Raw genomic sequence first — 21,433 nt, 5'->3', positions numbered from 1 at the left:
AAATAACGTTCAAATCATCACCACAGGACGCAGGACAGTCTTCCACGGGCTTGCTGCTGTAGCGCCGGGAATTACTTCCGGGGGAAGAAAGAATCTGGTGGTGGGGGCGTGTACTTCCGGGTTGTCGCCTCGGGGCGTGTGATCCATAAGGTTGGAGTCGCGCCGGAAGAGCCATGTCGGATTCGGAGGATTTTTCGTCGGAGGAGGACGAGGATTACCTGCCCTCAGGTGGGGGACCCCGAGGCCTCGGAGAGAGCGCGCGTCGCTACCCGCGGGCGGGCGGTTTGGGCACGCGAGGCAGGACGGCGAGGCCTCCGGGTCAAGGCCTGTCCGGCGACTCCCAACATCCGGGCTACGCGCTGAGAGCGTCACGTGACATCGGCCCGGCACCGCTTTGGATGGGCGAGTCCAACGCGGGTTGCTGGAGGGGGGGGGAGGGAGGAGAAGGACGAGATGGCGCTGGGTTGCGGCACCCTGAAAAGGGAAGGCGTTGGGCTGCAGACGATTGGTTGCTCGCCCGACTGCCTGCAGGCTGGCGCCGCTTTTCATCGGCTGCATGGAATAATAGACCCGCGTTTCTCGGAAACTTTTAAGGCCGGGGGGACTTCGACTCCCAGAATTCCCTGCGCAGCGAAGTATATAAAGTGCGAGCTTTGCTGGGCAGGGAATTCTGGGAATTGAAGTCCCCCCCCCCCGGCCAAGATTGAGAACGCCTGGTTGTAGTCTTTGCAAGGAACTGCGGGCTCCCTTCCCTTCTGAGTGCCCTGGAAAGGTAAAAGTTCCCTGCAGCCAGACTTGCTTTGGGATGGATGGAGTAAAAAAAATTTATTACCAGTTCTGTGGGTGTGGCTTGGGCGGGGTGAGGCTTGGTGGGCGTAGCAGGGGAAGGATACTGCAAAATCCCCATTCCCACCCCATTCCAGGGGAAGGATGCTGCAAAATCCCCATTCCCACCCCATTCCAGGGGAAGGATACTGCAAAATACCCATTCCCTCCCCACTCCAGAGATAGGATACTGCAAAATACCCATTCCCACCCCACTCCTGGAGGAAGGATACTGCAAAATCCCCATTCCCTCCCCACGCCAGGAGGAAGGATACTGCAAAGTCCCCATTCCCTCCCCACTCCTGGGGGAAGGATACTGCAAAATCCCCATTCCCAACCCACTCCAGGGGAAGGATAGTGGCATTTGCCGGTCCTCCGAACTGCTCAAAATTTCTGCTACCAGTTCTCCAGAACCTGCTGGATTTGACCCCTGGAGATTTCCCAGTCCTTCCTTCTGACTCCAGATCTTTTCATTGGGAGTTTTCCTGGTCACCACTTCTTTACCCTCCTATCATCAGGAAGGAGATATAGAAGCATAGCCAGCCGCACAAACAGGCTGAAGGACAGTTTTTATAAATCGTGGGCTGTCAGACTCCTGAATGAGAAATAACATCATAACTACGTAGTACGATGGACATGCAGGGCCGGTGCAACGTGTTAACATGTTCACACTGGTGCAATAGGACTGGCTGTTTTGTTAATACGATTTATTGGGTTAGGGAATTTTCTGTCTTTACTGTGAGTTGTATTTTGTTGGGTAGGGGTGCACTGAGGGAGCCCAACCAATCTCATTGTATGTAGGTTGTGCACTGACAATAAAGGTCTGAATTTGAATTTCCTGGTGGTCTCCCATCCAAGATAAACAGACTACTTTCACAGGATCAAGCCTAGCTTTGCTCCCAATGTGAACCCTAAAGCAGGAGACGGAACCTCCATTGGAATTTCCTTTGGCAGCCTTTGATTAGTGCTGTCGTGAATTGGGACTCCTGAATAGAAAGTCTCTCCATTCAATCGTTTCACTTATTTCATTTGTAGTTCTCTGGTGTTCGTACAGGTCTCCCATTTCACGCTTATCCTGAATTGTAATTTTAGGAGGTTTGTTGCATTTCTTGGGCAATTGAAGAATTAAGGTTTCTGCTATCTTAAACTGAGTCCGATGGGGATTTATTTTTTATTTTTTTGGTGCCATCTGTCTAGCACGGTGTTTTTCATGCTGACTTGAATTCTGGGATTTCAAGTCCACACATCTTCAAGCACCCAAGGTTTTAAGAAACACTGTTTTGTAATTAGAACAATGGAAGGAGCTGTTCTATTTGAAAGAACTTTTTTTATTTTTATCCTATATTCTTTTTTATAAATAATAGAAGGCAGCAAGTATACCTAATATTCCTTGCTCCACTTATTTCCCCCCCCAACAACAACCTTGTGAAATGGGTTGGACTGGCTTTCATGCTAAGGCGGGACTACAACTCACCGTCTCCTGGTGATTGGCCCAAAGTCACCCAGCCGGCTTTCATGCTAAGGCGGGACTACAACTCACCGTCTCCTGGTGATTGGCCCAAAGTCACCCAGGCAGCTCTCATGCCTAAGTGCAACTAGAACTCACCATCCCCTGGTTTCTAGGCACCCCACTAGGCCAATGAGAGCCATGGTTCTTTTGAGAGTGGCATGGAGTCCCAAGCAGCTACTTCTCAAGAGCCAGGCTGGCGACATACCTTCTTAGTGGTGCTGTTTTCATATTTTTAAATCACCAAAATGGAGAAAGAAACCAAGAAACAGGTTTTTTTTTTCCAAATTTTGCAGCACCCCAGCTGCCCCCCGCGTATCTCCGGTCTGCCCAAAGATAGATGAAGGATAAAACTTTCCTCGGTGGATTCTTTTTCACGTTTCCCTCCGATGGCAATGCTCCCTTTTTGCTCAAGCCTGGCTGCTTGGGTAACATACAGTCTAGTCCAGTGTTTCTCAACCTTGGCCACCTGAAGATGCATGGACTTCAACTCCCAGAATCCCCCAGCCAGCTGTCCACGCATCTTCAGGTGATCAAGGTTGAGAAACACTGGACTAGTCCATCGTTCCCCCACCCCCCCACCGGATCCTAGTGACAACCTGTACCCTTTGGGTTGCATTGATACAGGGGAAGAATACAGTGAAGACGATGTCAGCGAGCTGATAAAAGAAGACGACGAGGAAGAGCAGAAGCTGCAGCAGCCAGACTGGAAGAAATGCAAAAAGGACGCTAAAGGAATCGCACCTCGGTAAGCATAAGAGGGAATTTGCATAAGAGGAAAAGAAAGAAAAGACAAATCTGTGGTTTTGCTGCCCTTTTCGAGATTACCATATTTTTCAGAGTATAAGACGCACCAGAGTATAAGAAGCACCTACCTTTTTTTGGTGAGGAAAAGAAGAAAAAGAAATCTCCCGCTGCTTCTGTCCCTGAGCAATTTTGCCTCCTTGCAGCAAACAGCCTGCTTTACTTTCAGTTTCGTTTTCAGCATAGCTTGATTAGCTCAAGGGAAAAAAAAATCTGCTCCAGCAATTTACCTCTTTGCAGCAAGCAGCAGAGCCCTGTGTAAAACAGCTGAGAGCAAATCAGCTGAGAGTTGGGAGGCCGATCCAATCAACTTGTGCTAATTAGGCTGTGTTGAAGCTGAAAGGAGCTGTTTTTTTCTTGCTGTTTGCTTGCAAGGAAGTAAATTGCTGGGAGGCAGAGGCCAAAGGGTGGGGGCCAGTGGGTGGGCGGAGCTGCATTCAGTATATAAGACGCACCTAAATTTTCACCCCCTTTTAGGGGGGGAAAAGGTGCGTCTTATACGCCAAAAAATATGGTATGTCTAAAAGTGCATTTTTTTCAGTGAGGTGTTTTATTTGTAGAAAGTGATGAATAAGGAGAGCAGTTTAATCGAAAGAGGTGAAGAGCTTTGTGAAGACTCGCGAAACTCCCACATGGATTCTAGTCAAGCTTGAGATTAGCTTTGAGATAGGCCTGGTATTAGGGATTAGTATAAACCAGGGTTTCCTAATCTTGGCTACTTTTAAGGCATGCAGATTTCAACTCCCAGAATTCCCCAGCCAGCATGAATAGTACCATATTCAGCATGGCTGGCTGAGGAATTCTGGGAGTCGAAGTCCACATGCATATTTTAAAGTTGCCAATGTACAGGTAGTCCTCGACTTACAACACTTCGCTTAGTAACCATTCAAGATTACAGTGGCACTGAAAGAAGTGGCTTATGACTGTTTCTCACACTTACAACCATACCAGCGTCCCCATAAGGTATGTGAACAAAATTCAGATGCTTGGCAAAACCGTCTCATATTTATGACAGTTGTGGTGTCCTGGGATCATGTGATCCCCTTTTGAGATCCTGACAAGCAAAGTCATTGGGGAAGCCAGATTCACTTAACAACTGGGTTATCAACTTGACAACTGCAGTGATTCACTTAACAACTGTGGCAGGAAAGGTTGTAAATTAAAGCAAGATTCACTTAACAAATGTCTCGCTTAGTAACCCAAATTTTGGGCTCAATTGGGGTCATAAGTCGAGGTCTGCCTATAGAAACCCAGGTATAAACTAAGTGCCTTAGCCAGTGGTGGGAATCAATTTTTTTAACAACCAGTTCTGTGGGCGTGGCTTATTTGGGGGTGTGGCTTGGCTGTCATGTGACCGGGTGGGCATGGCTAGCTGGTCATGTGACTGGGTGGGTGTGGCTACGCGCATAGGGACTACTCAGAGGGCTGGAAAAAGTGGTTTCTGACCAATCCTCGCACTTAACGACCGTCCTCATATTTATACCTGTTGCAGCATTCTTAACAACCTGAATGTTGTAATTCCTTACAGGATTAACCCTGTAAAGTGGAAAAAAAACAGAAGATTTCTTCTAACAACCAGTTCTCCGAACTGCTTAACTATTTAACAACCGGTTCTAGTGAACTGGTGCAAACCGGTAGAATCCCACCCTTGGCCTTAGCCCATATTTCAAAATTTGTTTCCTTTTCTTGCCTGTATAAAATGCCAACAGTGCCTTACCTGTTGCCCTTTCTACTTAACACAAGATTGCTCAGGTGTGTCCGCAGGATGTGGTTTTAAAAAAAAAAATCAACATGGCAACCACAAGGGGTGGCACCTCAGTCGCGCTGTTCTGGCAGCCATCTTCACTTTTTTTAGCCAAACCCTGCAGTCACTCCCAAATAATCTTTGCCGCCATTTTAGGTTCTTGAATGGTAATTCATTTGCCGATAACAAGAGACTTTTTCCCTAGGAAAAGAAAGAAACAGCACAGGCTTTTCTTAGACGTGGCTGAAGGAGAATCTTCAAAAGACAATAAAAGCGATGAGGAGGACGGTGAACCGGGAGAAAGTCACAACACGCATATAAACGAAAACGAGGAAAGGAAAAAGGAGGAGGCGTTGTGGGCCAGCTTTCTCAGTGATGTTGGCCAGAAACCCAAAGTGGTTTCCGCAGAACAAGCTCCCTGCAACCAGAAACACACGGTAAGGAGAAAATTGCCGTTCAGACACCGCTGCTTGAAACAAAAAAGGGAAATTTCCATTAAAGTTTGTTCAATTACCGTATTTTTCGGAGTATAAGGCGCACCTTTTTCCCCCTTAAAAGGGGGTGAAAATTTAGGTGCGTCTTATACACCAAATGTAGCCCCGCCCACACACTGGCCCCCACCCTTTGGCCTCTGCCTCCCAGCAATTTACCTCCTTGCAAGCAAGAAAAAACAGCTCCTTTCAGCTTCAGCAAAGCCTAATTAGCACAAGTTGATTGGATCAGCCTCCTGACTCTCAGCTGTTTTGCACTCAACTGTTTTGTGCAGGGCTCTGCTGCTTGCTGCAAAGAGGTAAATTGCTGGAGCAGATTTTTTTTTTCCCCTTGTGCTAATCAAGCTATGCTGAAAACGAAAATGAAAGTAAAGCAGGCTGTTTGCTGCAAGAGGCAAAATTGCTCAGAGGCAGAGACAGATTTCTTTTTCTTCTTTTCCTCACCAGAAAAGGTAGGTGCGTCTTATACTCCGAAAAATATGGTATGTATCGCCTTTCTCCAAACAATATGACTGGATTTCAATAAATCTCTAATCTAAGGTCTCCGAAATCAGCCGAACTACAATAAGCTGTATTTCTGTCCATGTATGTTGATGTTACCTCTTCACCATCACAACCAGAAGGTTAGTTTTGTTTAAAAGGATGTTAACCCAAAATAGAGACCTTTGTGGATGATAAAAGGGTTAACAATAAAAGGATTTAAGGCCGTATGAAATTATATGAATGAAAATAATGTGATTCAGCTGAAATGGTATCTTTCCATCTCTCATGGAAAGATTCTTGCTAGGATTCTGGCAAGTCATTAAGTCAACTCCTGAATGATATTTTAACCATCTCTACATGGACAGTACAGGTAGTCCTCGATTTACAACAGTTCATTTAGTGACCGTTCAAAGGCACTGAAAAAAATGTCTTATGACAGTTTTTCACACTTAAGACCGTTGCAAGCACCCCTATGGTCACATGATCAAAATTGAGATTGTTGGCAGCTGATTCATACTTATAACGGTCGAAGTGTCCTGGGATCACAGGTTTTGCAAACTTCTGGCAAGCAAAGTCAAGGGGGAATCCAGATTCACCTAACAACCGTTAAGTTACTAACTTAACAAATGAAGTAATTCGCTTAACAACTCCGGCAAGAAAGCTTTTTAAAATGGGGCAAAACACATGTAACAGATGTTTCATTTAGCAACATAGATCTTGTGGTCATAACTTGAGGACTTACCTGTATTATCCCAATTAGGCTTGGCTTGGATTGGATTTTGATTGCACCAGTCATTTCCAAATACGATGGCCATGCAGATAAATTTCGTGTTTTATTATTTTTAAGGAACACTAAGCCTACACTTACACATCAGGTGGCCATTTTTTTTACCAAGTCACACAATTGCACAAACTTTTTAACATGCTGTTTTATTGTCTCATATTTTTTTTTGCCTTTCCCTAAAAACTAGCAATAGCAATAGCACTTAAACTTATATACCACTTTACAGTGCTTTACAGCCCTCTAAGCGATTTACAATATCAGCCTATTGCCCCCAACAATCTGGGTCCTCATTTAGCCGACCTTGAAAGGATGGAAGGCTGAGCCAATAGCAATAGCAATAACACTTAGACTTATATATATATATTCACAGTGCTTTATAGTCCTAAGCGGTTTACAGAGTCAGCCTTTACCCACCTCAGAAGGATGGAAGGCTGAGTCAGCCTTCAGCTAGTCAAGAATCAAACTCCTGGCTGTGGGCAGAGTTTGCCTGCAATGCTGCATTCTAACCACCTTGCAGTAAGGGAGGGCAATAGCAATCACACTTACTCTTATATACCGCTTCACAGTGCTTTGCAGCACTTTCTAAGCGGTGTACAGAGTCAGCCTCTTGCCCCCAACAATCTGGGTCCTCATTTTACCTACCTCGGAAGGATGGAAGGCTGAGTCAATCTTGAGTTGGTAAGACTCAAACTGCCAAATTGCAGTCAACCGGCAGTCAGCAGAAGTAGCCTGCAGTACTGCATTCTAACCACTGCACCACAGTGGCTCTTTAATACGAAAAATATTAATTGTTGTATTAAATCGTTCTCTTTTTTTTAATAATAAAAGGCTGATTAAAGACCGTAATAAAGAGATGCAATTTGATTTGTGAATGAAGATATAATGTAGTTAATTTCCCCTAGAAAGATTACAGGAATAAATATGAGAACTAGAGTTCTGACAAGCCATTAGTCCACTCCTGAATGATATTTTAAGCACTACCGCATTGAGAGTATTATCCTAATTAGGTTAATGGGCTTAAAAAGATCCGCACTTGTGTGTTCTCACAACATGCTAAATTTGGTATTAACCATGACTTGTTTAGTCAATTGATTCAGCACTTTGAGGTGAATTCTGGATTGCTGAGTACATGGCCTTAGTAGTGGATGCCTTACAAAACTTGCTTTATTCACTTTATTTGAATTGATGGTTTTCTTAAAAAAATCCTATCGTCAGGGTGGATTTGATTTAAATCAACTCGATTTAAATCATAATTTTTAAAGAGCAACTGTCATCTCTGCTACTCCTTTGACCCACTGTTGACTCACCAATAGTCCCAGTGTTGCAGAATATACAGCCTCACGCTACATAACCAAGCTCCATTTCATGCTGAATAAACTAAATTATTTATGTATCTTAAATAGAAAACTACCTTACGATAGATTTTTACCCCAAAAGTTTTTTATTAAAATAAATTCGATAAAAATCAAAAATATCCAATTTAAATCAAAAAAATCCGATTTAAATAAAAAAAATCTGATTTTTTTGATTTTTTAAAAAAAATCATTGATTTTTATCCACCCTGCCTATTGTGGCTTCCATCAGGATCACATCTATTGTGGATGCAGAAGAAGGGGAGACAGCTAAATCTCTCCTTGGTTTCATAGCCACGCTAGCCTTTTACTCTAATCGGGTGGACTTCAAAACTTTTAGCAAGAGGTTCTCTTGCTAAGTGGGCATGGGTGGGCATGGCCATGGTGGGCATGGCCTAGTTGGCCTCGTGCACCATGGTGGGGGGGGGAGGTATTTTAGCCCTCCCCAGGCTCCGGAGGTGTTCCTCGAGCCTCTTGGAGGGTGAAAACAGCCTCCCCAGGCTCCAGAGGCCCTCTGGAGGCAGGAAATGGGTCCATTTCCAGCCTTCCCGAACTCCCGGTAGGCCCGTTTTTCACCCTCCCTGAGCCTCCGTGCCTGCCCTACACTTACCTGCATCCAAAACGGGCCGCATGGGGACTCCTGGGAGAGGTGGGGCGGGGTGGGCGGGGCGGGGCCAGCCAGGAGTGGGATTTGGGGGTTCTCCGAACTGCATGGAATCTTAGCTAGAGGTTCTCCCAAACCCCTGCGAACCTCCAGCAGCCCACCCCTGGCTCTAATCTATGATAACGTTTGGTTAGAATTCGGATTAACGGCTTCCCGTATGGCCTTAAAGAAACTATTAAACCCCACAGAGCTGGGCAAGATCAATGAAACTAGTATGAAAGAGAATCCAGAAGGTATTCTGGAATCTTGGAAGCTGCAAGGAGAATTTCCAACCCTCATTTAGAGGCACAGAATCAAGATCACGTGGAGTATTAGTGCCGCTTTACAAAACCCTAGTAATTCGATGCAGTCACGTTTTCTCTGAAAATAAATTTTTCTCTGTGCTTCTGTACCTGGGCAGGAAGGACCCGAAACTCTAAAAACTAGGAATGAGATTTGCTGGATTTCATAAAATGAAACGTGATTGAAAAGCTGAGTTGAATTTACAAGAAAGAGGACTTCAGGCAATATTCGGTTAATTGTGGCAATGGGGAGCGGAGTTTCCATCATTAAGGGACACAGTTGTAAAGCACCTGACTTAGTGACAGACCTTGTGGCACTCCCAGTTGCCCTCATTAAGCAGATCACCACCAGTTGTTAAGCAGAGGCAATCGTGTGGCAGCCATTTCTGACTTCCTGCTGGCTTCTCCATTGACTGCTTGTAGGAAGTTGTCGAAGAAGATTGCAAATGGTTATCGCGTGGCCCCAGGACACTGCTCATCACTGCCTCTCATTCAGCACTGTTGTAAGTTCGAACGGTCGCTGAACCAGTCGTCATTAAATGAGGGCCCCATATTGTCAGCCCTTTGAGGTAACCCAGACAGGAAGCCCAGACTATGCACATTAATTACCCTGTTTCCCCGAAAATAAGACCTCCCCTGACAATAAGCCCAATTGGGCTTTTGAGCGCATGCGCTAAAATAAGCCTCCCCCTGAAAATAAGCCCTCCCCAAAAATATTTAAACACAGAGCTGGAAATCAGGTTAAGATAGCAAGAGGAGCCCCGTCTTGCTCCACGCGCCCCAAAATAATAAGACCTCCCCAAAAATAAGGCCAAGCACTTATTTCGGGGTTCAAAGAAAATATAAGACAGGGTCTTATTTTCGGGAAAACACGGTACCAATTTTTGTTATAAATCTCCAGAATCTGGAATCCGTAACAGAATCTGAAAGCACATTCCCACCCACGTCCCCTTGCCTTTACTTTCCAGAGAACTAGGAAAGGTCCCTTTCAGAAATCCTTTCTCCATCTCAGCCCTCCTTTTCCTGTCCCCCAAGGTTATTCGCACAGCCCATTGCAACTACGGACAAGAGAATGACATTCCTGCACCCCACTAAACTTCTGTTTTCTTTTGATAATCCAAAATGGATTTACCTACAGGTGGTTCTCGACCACAATTGAGCCCAACACTTCCGTTGCTAAGCAAGACGGTTGTTAAGTGAGTTTTGCCCCGTTTTGCGACCTTTCTTGCCACAGTTGTTAAGTGAATCACTGCGGTTGTTAAGTTAGTCACACAGTTGTTAAGTGAATCTGGCTTCCCCGTGGACTTTGCTCGTCAGAAAGTTGCAAAAGATGGTCACATGACCCCAAGGCATTACAGTTGTCATAAATCTATGCCAGTTGCCGAATTTTCATCACATGACCCCGGGGATGTTGCAACGGTTGTAAGTGTGAAAAACGGTCACAGGTCACTTTTTTCAGTGCTGCTGTAACTTCAAACGATCACTAAAACGAATGGCTGTAAGTCAAGGACTACCTGTATTGTGCTAAACCGACAACGGATCACAAAGCCCAGATAAGACAAAACCTAAGCAAACCACATTATAGATGAGTGGAAGGTATAAACCTGTGATGGCGAACCTGTGGCACGCGTGGCGGAAGTGGCACGCAGAGCCATTTTTCCAGGCACGTGAGCCGTCGCCAAACTCACCTGAAGCTGTGCATGCACGCACGCGCCCCTTCGGGCCTCTGGTGCGCATGCGTGCAATTCAGGGGACCCAGCTGGTCCTGCACATGCGTGCGTTTGTGGGTGCGATGACTGGTGTGCAGCATGCGCCTGCGCAGAGTGTTCGTGGATGGGCAAAAACCACACGCATGTGCAGAAGGTGAGATTGCGCACGGGGCACATGCACAAAAGCTGTGTGTGCATGTGCAGATGGTGCGGTTGCGCGCACAGCACATGGGAAGGAGCTGCGCGTTAGCACGGATGGCACACACGAGCGCGCCCAGTGCGCGAAGCACGTTCCTGTTCGGCACTCGGTAAGTAAAAGGTTCGCCACCACTGGTATAAACCGTTTAATATGTTGCATGCATTGAAAGCGCCTGCGGTACCTCCAAATGTGTCTTTTTTATTATTATTTTTTTATTTCCTGTTTTGGTTAGTCAGCCGATGAGAAGAATGTGTGCAAGTCTCAAGGGGAACCAAAGGAAACCGAGAGCAACAAAATCACTGTCACTAAAGTGTTTGACTTTGCTGGCGAAGAGGTGAGGTGAGTTCCGCCTGTTTCCTTTGCGTTCAACTGCTCCACTCAAACAGCAGGGGACAAGGGCCATGTTATAAATTGCTTTTTGCCACAAAACCTTAAAACATTGCACAGGATTCTAAAATGGCAGAGTTGTATTAAGGTACACATACAATAGGCAAATAGGAGTGGTGCGGTGGCCTACAGGCGAAGCTCTCGCCTCACAATCAGCGAGCTGTGAGTTTGATCCTAGGTAGAGGCAGGTATTTCTCTCTCTGGGCACACTGAGAATATATCTGCTGAACAAAACTCCGCATTGGCGACAGGAAGAGCATCTGGCCATTAAACACTCTGTTAGATCCATTCAGACTCCACCCTGCAAGGGATTATGGGATCGTGAAAAGAAGATGATACAATAGGCAGATAAGTGCCTATTTGGGTTTCCTCAAAGCTGGAAACCTTTTGATTGAACAGATCACCTTAAATTCTGCTTTAAGTCCCAAAAGTGCTTCTTTGCAAAAGGCAACTGGACTTTCTCAGCATTTTCTTTGGAAACATTGTAGAGTTGCTTGGATGAGAAGGGAAATGTCTTCAAGGAAAAACTAAGTCCAGTTGCCTTTGGAAAAAGCACCTTTGGGACAACAATGACCTGGATGACTGAGGATCTCCATAAATCAGAGGTCTTCAAACTTGGCAGCTTTAAGACTTATGGACTTCAACTCCCAGAATTCTCCAGCCAGCTATGCTATGCTATACTGGGAGTTGAAGTCCACAAGACTTAAAGCTGCCAAGTTTGAAGACCTCTGCCATAGATACTCAAAGCTGGTAGGTGAGCCCGTTTTGGGCTGCTGTTTCAAGACTCGCCAAGAAGCTCTTCGAAACCCCAGTGAGAAATTGGGGGGCAACCCCAGTAGTCCTTCAGAAATTCTGAAAAGTAATTCAGAATCTGACGGGCTGGTGTTCAGGGCAAGGGCTGCATTGTCCTTGCCCTGAACCTTGGTGATGCAGCGGACTAAAGCGCTGTTAATTAGCACTTAGCTGCCAGCTGCCTGCAATTACTGCGAGTTCAAATCTCACCAGGCTCAAGGTTGACTCAGCCTTCCATCCTTCCAAGGTAGGTAAAATGAGGACCCCGATTGGGGGGGCAATAAGCTGACTTTGTATAAAAAAAGAACACCGCTGGGGGGGGGGCAAAAGCCCTACTAAGCAGGTATATACAAAAAAGTATGAAGGCTATTGCTTAACGCATTGTAAGCCACCCTGAGTCTCCGGAGAAGGGCGGCATATAAATCGAACCAATAAATAAATAAATAAATGTCCACGGTTTTTAGTTCCAAAGCCTGGGAAAGAAATGGCTGCACTCAGTTTGGGAAGCTGAAAGTCCAGAAAATTGCCCAAAGCTCTGAGAAATATTCAGAGCAACCTCGGTGAGGCACATGGAGAAGCTTGAAGATCTGGGACTGAAGAGAGGGTAGCTTGTTGCTCTTCCTTAGAGATTTGGGAAGGAAACTGGGCCAGTTGCATTGGGAAGTGAAGGCTTTGCATAACAAGAAGGTGGAACTGAGTTTTGCATTAAGCAGAGTTCCCTAAATAAAAGATTCAGACTGGTATAAAGTCATCTTCCTAGAGCAGGGGTGGGGAACCATGGTTGGCTCAGGAATTCTGGGAGTTGCAGTCCACAAATCATAAAGGGGCCATTCTTGGCCACCTCTGTCCTAAAAGGATGCTATGGTTCCTCCCTTGACAGATAGGATAGGGTAGGATAGAACAGAATATTGAAATGGAATGAAATTAGGAATAGAATGGAATAGGATCGGAAAGGAAAGGAAAGGAAAGGAAAGGAAAGGAAAGGAAAGGAAAGGAAAGGAAAGGAAAGGAAAGGAAAGGAAAGGAGGAAAGGAAGAAGGAAGGAAGAAAGGAAGGGGAGGGAGAAATATGAAGAGAAGGAGGAAAGGAGTAAAAAGAAAGGAAAGAATGAACAGAGAGAGGGAAAGGAGAAGGTGGAAGGAAGGAGGGAAGGGAGGCTGGAAGGAAGGAAAGGAAAGAAAAGGAAGGAAGGGGAGGGAGAAATGGAGAGAAGGAGGGAGGGAGTAAAAGTAAGGAAAGAATTAACAGAGAGAGGGAAAGGAGAAGGGGGAAGGAAGGAAAGGAATGGAAGGAAAGGAATGGAATAACTTTATTGTCACTTTGAATGTATACTAATAGGCATACATTAGGGAAAAATGAAAGCAGGAATCTGTCAAGGATGTTGAAAACGGAGGGGTGAGGCAAATACCTTACAAGGTCATGCAGAAAGGAAAAAACAGACGGGATCAAAACAACATGAGAAAAATCAATTTACGTAGGTGGTTTATTTAGTCTTTATCTCAAAACGTGATTATTTAACTCAAGGAATTACTTTTCAAACAAGTTCCCCGTGATAGTGCGAGGTAGAATTCCAGCATTCAGAAGCCAGTATCTGGCTTGTAATTGGAAAAAGATTATGTTTTTGAGATTAACCATTGTTTGTTTGTTTTTCCCCGACTTGACCTTTTTACCGTGTGCTCGGTGTGTCTGCAAATCTGTTCCTTGGCGGTTATCCATTCCTTCGCAGAGTGGAAATGCTAATTTGCTTCTTCAAGCACAACCGTTTGATAAGCCCCAAAGGTTGCGGCTGCTTTTTAGTTTCCTGGAGAAAAAATATATCCATTCTCTGCCTTCTTTGGAATTCAAGCCAGGGGTACAGATTTGTTCAGTCAAAACTTTCTGCCTGCCACTTTTGGCAGCTGTTCCTCATTCTATAAATTGGGAAAAAACTTCAGTGCCTAGAACAGCTTTGTAATTTTTTGGGGGGGTAGGGGTGGAGGGGGTGATAATTGTCGGTGGTTGTCGCGCATTTTAATCTGCTCAGAGAGCATGTGCTCTCGGGCAGATTAAAAGAAAACAAGTCCCATCGTATTTTGGCTGCATAGCATAGGGAGCACGTTGGATCAAACAAATATTTATTTATTTATTTATTTATTTATTTATTTATTTATTTATTTATTTATTTATTTATTTATTTATTTATTGGTTCGATTTATATGCTGCCCTTCTCCGGAGACTCAGGGCGGCTTACAATGCATTAAGCAATAGCCTTCATACTTTTGTATATACCTGCTTAGTAGGGCTTTCAGTTCCCCCCCCCACAAGTGGTGTTCTATTTTATACAAAGTCAGCTTATTGCCCCCACAATCCGGGTCCTCATTTTACCTACCTCGGAGGGATGGAAGGCTGACTCAACCTTGAGCCTGGTGAGATTCGAACTTGCAGTAATTGCAGGCAGCTGGCAGCTAAGTGCTACTTAACAGTACTTTAGTCCGCTGTGCCACCAAGGCTCTAAGCGATTTTTAGAGTCAGCCTATTGCCCCCCCAACAATCCGGGTCCTCATTTTACCTACCTCGGAGGGATGGAAGGCTGACTCAACCTTGAGCCTGGTGAGATTCGAACTTGCAGTAATTGCAGGCAGCAGGTGTTACTTAACAGCACTTTAGTCTGCTGCGCCACCAAGGCTCTTTTATATGTTCTGTTTCCCCGCAGCCATCTGGAAACTCACCAATAATTAGGGTGTGTCCTTCGGAAAACTTTCCCAACTGTGTTCTCCAGAGTCTGGATTCAGAGACAGGCTGTTTCTGCTCTAAAGGTGACCTTAGCAGGCATTCATAGCTAGGCATTCGGTTTATTTCAGGGGTGAAATACTCCCGGTTTGGACCGGATCGCCTGATCCAGTAGCAATGGCGGCGGGTGGTTCAGAGAACCGGTGGCAAAAATCCCTGCGCCCCCCCCAAACCCATCAGAGGCTTTTTTTTTTTTTTTTACTGTTAAAAGCATTTTTTCTACAACCTCTTCCGCCGAAGAGGTTGTAGGGAAAAAAAAACGCCTTTAAAAGCCTCTGATGATTCCAGCTAAGTTGCCTGATCGTCAGAGGCTTTTAAAAGCATTTTTTTCAAAAAAGTTGGCCACGCCCACTCAGTCACATTACCCCCACCACCACCAAGCTACACCCACAGAACCAGTAGTAACAAATTTTATATTTCACTCCTGGTTTATTTCCTAGACACACACACACACACACACACACACACACACACACACACACACACACACACACATACGGAGAGGGAGAGAGAGATACCACTTCTGAGTTATCCCAGTTGGCAGCTGTTCTGTTTTCTGAATAGCAAATTCCAGAGTGCACATATGTCCAAGGTCTGTGACCTATGGCACGCATGCCACAGCTGGCACACAGAGCCTTCTCTGTGGGCACGCGAGCCATCGCCCAGCTCAGCTCTACTGTACATGCGCGCTTGTGCCTCCCGCCGGCCAGTTGATTTTCAGGATGCGCGGGTGGCAGGGCGCATGTGGGAGATGTGCGCGCATGCACGGGGGATCACATGCGTGGGGGCGGGGGTCACACGCACATGGGCAGGGGGAAGGCAGGGGATGCGGCCTCCCCCACTCCCTCCGGCCCTTTCTTGGGCCCAGGAGGCTCCCAGGAGTCTCCACACGGCCCGTTTTGGATGCCAGGTAAGTGCAGGGCCCACACAGAGCCTGGGGAGGGCGAAAAACAGGTCTTCCAGAAGTCTGGAAACGGGCCCATTTCCGGCCTCTGGAGGCCCTCCAGAGCCTGCGGGAAGCCATTTTCGCCCTCCCGGAGGCTTGAGAGAAGCCTACGGAGCCTGGGGAGGGCGAAAACAGGCCTGCCGGAAGTTCTGGAAGTCCAGAAACAGGCCTGTTTCCAGCCTCCGGAGGGCCTCCAGAGCCCAGGGGAGGCTGTTTTCGCCTCGCCTGGACTCTTGGGGGGTGGGGGAGCGTGGGGTGTCACGTGGGCATGCACGGAGGGGTGCACATTGCATTATGGGTGCTGGCACGCACGCGCTTTTGGCACACGAAGAGAAAAAGTGTGCCCTCACTGTCCTAGGTGATTTTCCTTTTTATGAATCTTCAGAATTTCCCATCGTCCAGTTTAACTGGGTGTCCTTGGGTTCTCTAGACGTGGAAAACAGAGAGATTAGGTATTCCCTGCACAGTGCCATATAAAATACATCTGAATCATGTCTCTGTTACTTTTAAAGTACCTGAAGTTCAAATGCTTTCGACTTTCCTGGGAAAGATTCTGTCTGATTTTCTATGTCTACATTCTTTTCATTGGTAGCGTGTGTTTGTCTGTTTATCCCAAAGTAGCCTCTTTTCTTCTTGAAGAGAATTTTCAACTCAGTGAATGCAATATTTTCAGAGGATGTCAAACATTAAGCTGGGATTGGAAAACAGTTTGAAGTTAAAAGTAGGCAGTGTGGATGAGCTTTTTCTTTTTTTTTTTTTTCTTATTCTTTTTTTCACTTTTGAGTCATTATTGACTCCTGGCAACTGCCTGGACAAGTCCCTGCAGTTTTCTTGGCAAGATTTTGGAAATGGTTTGCCATTGCCTTCTTCCCAGGGTTGAGAGAGAGTGACTGGCCCAAGGTCACCCAGCTGGCTTTGTGCCTAAGCTAGAACTTGAACTCACAACCTCCCGTTTCTATCTAGCCTGATGCTTTAACCGCTAAGCCAAACTGTCTCGTAATATGGAATTAGCCGAGTGAAAAGTCCAAATCACTACAAATAAACGTATTACCTACATTTAGGGAAGGTATTGTTTCTCAATATGAGGATTGTAGAAATACGAGAATTCTGCTGCGTGGAATTTATGAATTTCAGACTGATGGACTGAGAAACCCGTTACACTAGCGAAATGCAGAGTTAGGGAAAATTTTAGCACTAGATACTACAACTTTCCCAACACGCTTCTCTCTATAAGCATTTGGGATTTGAATTCATGAAATTCAGAAGTATGTACGCGATGATTGTGTATGCAAAATAAAGGAGAATATTTGGGGTTGAACCAAGGTATCCTTTTCTTGCAAATGTTTTATTACCCAGCTAGGTAACATCGTCAGTGCTAGAAGGGAGGAGGGTGTGGAAGAGTGGAGGAGGAAGAGGAGAAGTTCTGTGGGATCCTTGATGCTCTCTGAGCTTGGTTCAGAGGTGATATTCAGCCAGTTCAAACCGGTAATGGCAACCCTGAAGTGAGGGTGCGCGCGCAGGACAAACCAGTAGTAAAAATATGCTAAACCACCTCTGGCTCGGTTGTTTTCTTGCAGACACTTCATGACCCAAATTAAGTAACATCTGCAGTATATCTTGATATGCCTTTCAAGAGTTGATTGAATAGGTTTCCCCACTTGCTGCCTTCCTTGGCTGGTTGAAGGAGGGTGGGAAACATTCTCCACACAGGGGTGGGTTCTAAATTTTTTTACTACCGGTTCTGTGGGCGTGGCTTATTTTGTGGGCGTGGCTTGGTGAGGGGTAATGTGACTCGGTGGGCGTGGCCAACTTTTTCTTTTTTTTTATTTTTAAAAGCATTTTTTCTGCAACCTTAAGAGTTTGCAGAAAAAAAATGCTTTTAGAAGCCTCTGACAATCAGGCAACTCAACTGGGATCGCCAGAGGCTTTTAAAGGCATTTTTTTTCTACAACCTCTTCGGCTGAAGAGGTTGTAGAAAAAATGCTTTTAGAAGCCTCTGACAATCCCAGCTGAGCCGCACGATCATCAGCGGCTTTTTTTTTTTTTTTTTTTTTTTTTTTTTTTTTACTTTTAAAAGCATGTTTTTGGCCGAAGAGGTTGTAGAAAAAATGCTTTTAAAAGTAAAAAAAAAAAAAAAAAGCCTCTGATGAGGTGGGCGGGGTAAGTGAGCGGCAACCGGGCTGGGGACTGGTTCGGGGGCATGGCCAGCAAATGTTATTACCAGTTCTCCGAACTACTACAAATTTTTACTACTGGTTCTTGCGAACCAGTGCGAACCGGGAGCAACCCACCTCTGATTCCGCATCTTCTTAGCTGAAGCTTTTTTGGAATTGTGCATGCAATTGTGCAGACAAGCCCAGACCCACACTTCCAGAGATCCTGCAGTCAGAATTCAAAGTGGGGACCGAATTGGAAGGAATGGCTTCTGCTTTAATATCCTGTTTCCTTTTCTGTCTTTCATCCCTCTGGCAGGGTCACCAAGGAAGTCGACATTGCTTCAAAGGAAGCCCAGCTCTTTCGGAAACAGCTGGAGCCGAATGTGGCAACCCAGACATCTCATCCAACTGTTTCGGGGTAAGATCCTGAGAAACTCTGTTCATCCAGTGCAGGTCGCACAAACGCGGGGATTGAGGGAATTGCGATGGCATCTTTAAAACCAGCGGGAATCGGCTGACTCATTTAAGAGCCTCCTGGATGTCACTATCAGGGAGATTCCTTCTTCCTCACCTAACCTAGAAAGGAAATGGATGGATGCAGTGGAGCAGTCCCCTGAGTTTTATTTGGCAGGGGACGGAAGATTCACACTGCTATTGTCAACCATCCCAACTTAGTTAGACAAGAAAGACTCTTGACTCCATCAGTAGTGAAAGTACACTTTACTACTAAAGCCAAATGAAGAAGCAAAGCCAGATCAGGTTTTTCGCACTGAAAGCATCTGGTTAACTCTTTCCTTCTCCCCACCTTCTTCCCTTCCACTGTCAGGAAATTCTTCCTTCATTCCAGGTTGCTTCTCTCCTTGATTAGTCTCCAACCATTGCTTCTTGTCCTGCCTTTGGTGCTTTGGAGTATCTTTGTGGCAACCCCTCAAATATTGGAATGCTGCTATCCTGTCACTCCTACTCCTTCTTTTCATCAAACTAGACATGCCTAATGTTTTAACTTCCAGTCCCCTAATCATTAAAGTTTCAGAGGCAGGACAGAGGCTTCTGTTGTGACCTAGGCCCAAGTAGGTATTATCAGACACAATCAGTTCGAAACAAACAGACTTTATTAGGACAGCTGAGAATTAACTCATTCTCAGCGTAGTCCAAACTAATTCAAAACAAATTCTTCAGTCTAATCACCAACCTTGGTATAATTAGGCAAACTGCCAAAGGCTTCTCTTGGCAATAGTTCAGGAGCTGACAAGAAATAAATGCAGCAAGACAAGACCCAATCTGGTTTCCCCATTCGCTCTGCTTGTGAGAAGGTCACAAAAGGGAATCACATGGCCCCAGGACACTGCAGCGGTCATAAATAGGAACCGGTTGCCAAGCATTCAAATTTCATCACGTGACCATGGGGATGCTGCAATTGTCATAAGTGTGAAATGTGGTCATGAGTCCCTTTTTTTCAGTGTAACTTTGAACAGTCACTAAATGAACAGTCACTAAATGAACCCAGCCCAGGTGTTTGTGGAAATCCTCACAGCATATGGAGCGTGGGGTCTGCATAATGAATAAATTCCTGTCCTACAGAGTAGAGTAGAGTAGAGTAGAGTAGAGTAGAGTAGAGTAGAGTAGAGTAGAGTAGAGTAGAATAGAATAGAATAGAATAGAATAGAATAGAATAGAATAGAATAGAATAGAATAGAATAGAATAGAATTCTTGATTGGCCAAGTGTGATTGGACACACAAGGAATTTGTCTTGGTGCATCTGCTCTCAGTGTACATAAAAAGACAAGATACATTCGTCATAAGGTACAATACTTAATGATAGTCATAGGTTACAAATAAGCAATCAGGAAACAATATCAATATAAATCGTAAGGATACCAGCAACAAGGTTACAGTCATGCAGTCGTAAGTGGGAGGAGATGGGTGATGGGAATGATGAGAAGATTAATAGTAGTGCAGACTTAGTAAATAGTTTGACAGTGTTGAGGGAATTATTTGTTTAGCAGAGTGATGGCGTTCGGGAAAAAACTGTCCTTGGGTCTAGTTGTTCTGGTGTGCAGTGCTCTATAGCATCGTTTTGAGGGTAGGAGTTGAAACAGTTTATGTCCAGGATGCAAAGGGTCTGTAGATATTTTCCCAGCCCTCTTTTTGACTTGTGCAGTATACAGGTCCTCAAGGGAAGGCAGGTTGGTAGCCATTGCTTTTCCTGCAGTTCTAATTATCCTCTTAAGTCTATGTCTGTCTTGTTGGGTTGCGGAACCAAGAGAGACCAAGAGAGTTGGTCTCTGGACAGAAAGCCACTCAAAGAGACTGGAAGCATTTGAAATGTGGATTTACAGGTGGCTGTTACATATAAGCTGGGTTGACAAAATCAGAAATGAGGAAGTGATAAGACGACTGGGAAGGCCAAGGGAAATCATCAAAACCATTAAAAAAGCGAAAGTTAGAATATTTCGGACATGGGATACGACACCCGGAAAAATACGGCATCCTTCACTTAATCCTCTCCAGGGAAAGATTGAAGGCAAAGGAGGTCCAAGCAGAAGAAGAACATAGTGGCTTCAAAATCTAAGGGACCGGTTTGGACAAAACTCAACAGCACTTTTTCGTGTGGCTGTTGATAAAAATAGGACGGCCAACATCCAATGACGGATATGGCAGAAGAAGCGCCAGCCACCAGGGGGCGCAAGACCTGGCCTGGTCTTCTGAGCCTTTAAGGCAGCTATTGTCCCGGTGATGTCACAACTCACAAGCCGTCCAGATTTAATCACCATTGGAAGTCTCTTTTGTCAAGCTAGAGTGGACCTCTGCGTCTTATCAGCTGCACGATCGGGCCCGTTCTGCAAAGGAACGAAATCGATGAAATGAATAGGTTGCTCTAGATCAGTGGTCCCCAACCCCCGGTCCGCGGACCGGTGCCGGGCCGTGGAGTACCTGGCACCGGGCCGCGCAGCGGCCGGGGGACATGAACGCTGCAGCGCAAAGGCTCCTGGGCCGTGCGCAAAAGCTCCTGGGCCGTGCGCAAAGGCTCCAGGGAAGAGAGCCCCGCGCAGGTACGCACGTGTGGCCCAAAGCCCCCACCCCTGCGCGCGCTCAGCGGGCCACGGTAAAATTATCAAAGGCTGATTGGTCCGCGGCGATAAAAAGGTTGGGGACCACTGCTCTAGATGAGAGATGCAACGCCTTGTTAGTCTCGGCTCGTGAGAGGGTCCCTTTGCTAAGGAAAGACCCCAGGGAAGAGCCTTGAAATCTAAACCCAGAGTCCAGCTGCAGGATTTCTGAGACAGTCTCGCTGCTTCGTTCTGAGCTCGCTTCATTTTTGAGGAATCTATTTTGGAGCTGATTTTTTTTTTTTTTTTTTGGCAGTCCCAGCTGGTGTCCATCTGTGGAATTCATTTCCTGTGGGTTTAGCAAACCATAGCTCCTTCTGTGCACTGCTTTGGGTTCACTCGCTGTTTTTGCTGGATTCGGGTTTAGAATTTAGAATAGATTAGAGCTGGAAGGGACCTTGGAGGTCTTCTAGTCTAGCCCCCTGCTCA

General features: G+C 45.6%; 1 protein-coding gene across 1 annotated transcript in view; it reads left to right on the top strand.

The window, feature by feature from the left end:
• Positions 1–131: 131 nt before the first annotated feature.
• Positions 132–21,433, top strand: part of CFDP1 (craniofacial development protein 1) — a 34,274-nt gene continuing 12,972 nt past the window's right edge. Inside the window, exons 1-5 of the mRNA XM_070953045.1 lie at positions 132–228; positions 2,960–3,080; positions 5,086–5,317; positions 11,076–11,182; positions 18,210–18,311. Coding sequence (XP_070809146.1) covers positions 174–228; positions 2,960–3,080; positions 5,086–5,317; positions 11,076–11,182; positions 18,210–18,311 — 617 coding nt within the window. The 5' untranslated portion in view covers positions 132–173. The remainder of the gene's footprint in view (positions 229–2,959; positions 3,081–5,085; positions 5,318–11,075; positions 11,183–18,209; positions 18,312–21,433) is intronic.

Source organism: Pituophis catenifer, unplaced genomic scaffold, assembly GCF_029215685.1.
Source record: "Pituophis catenifer annectens isolate HBS135680 unplaced genomic scaffold, rPitCat1.0.hap2 SCAF_13, whole genome shotgun sequence".
Lineage (NCBI taxonomy): Eukaryota > Metazoa > Chordata > Lepidosauria > Squamata > Colubridae > Pituophis > Pituophis catenifer.
This window is presented reverse-complemented; position numbering and strand designations above follow the sequence as displayed.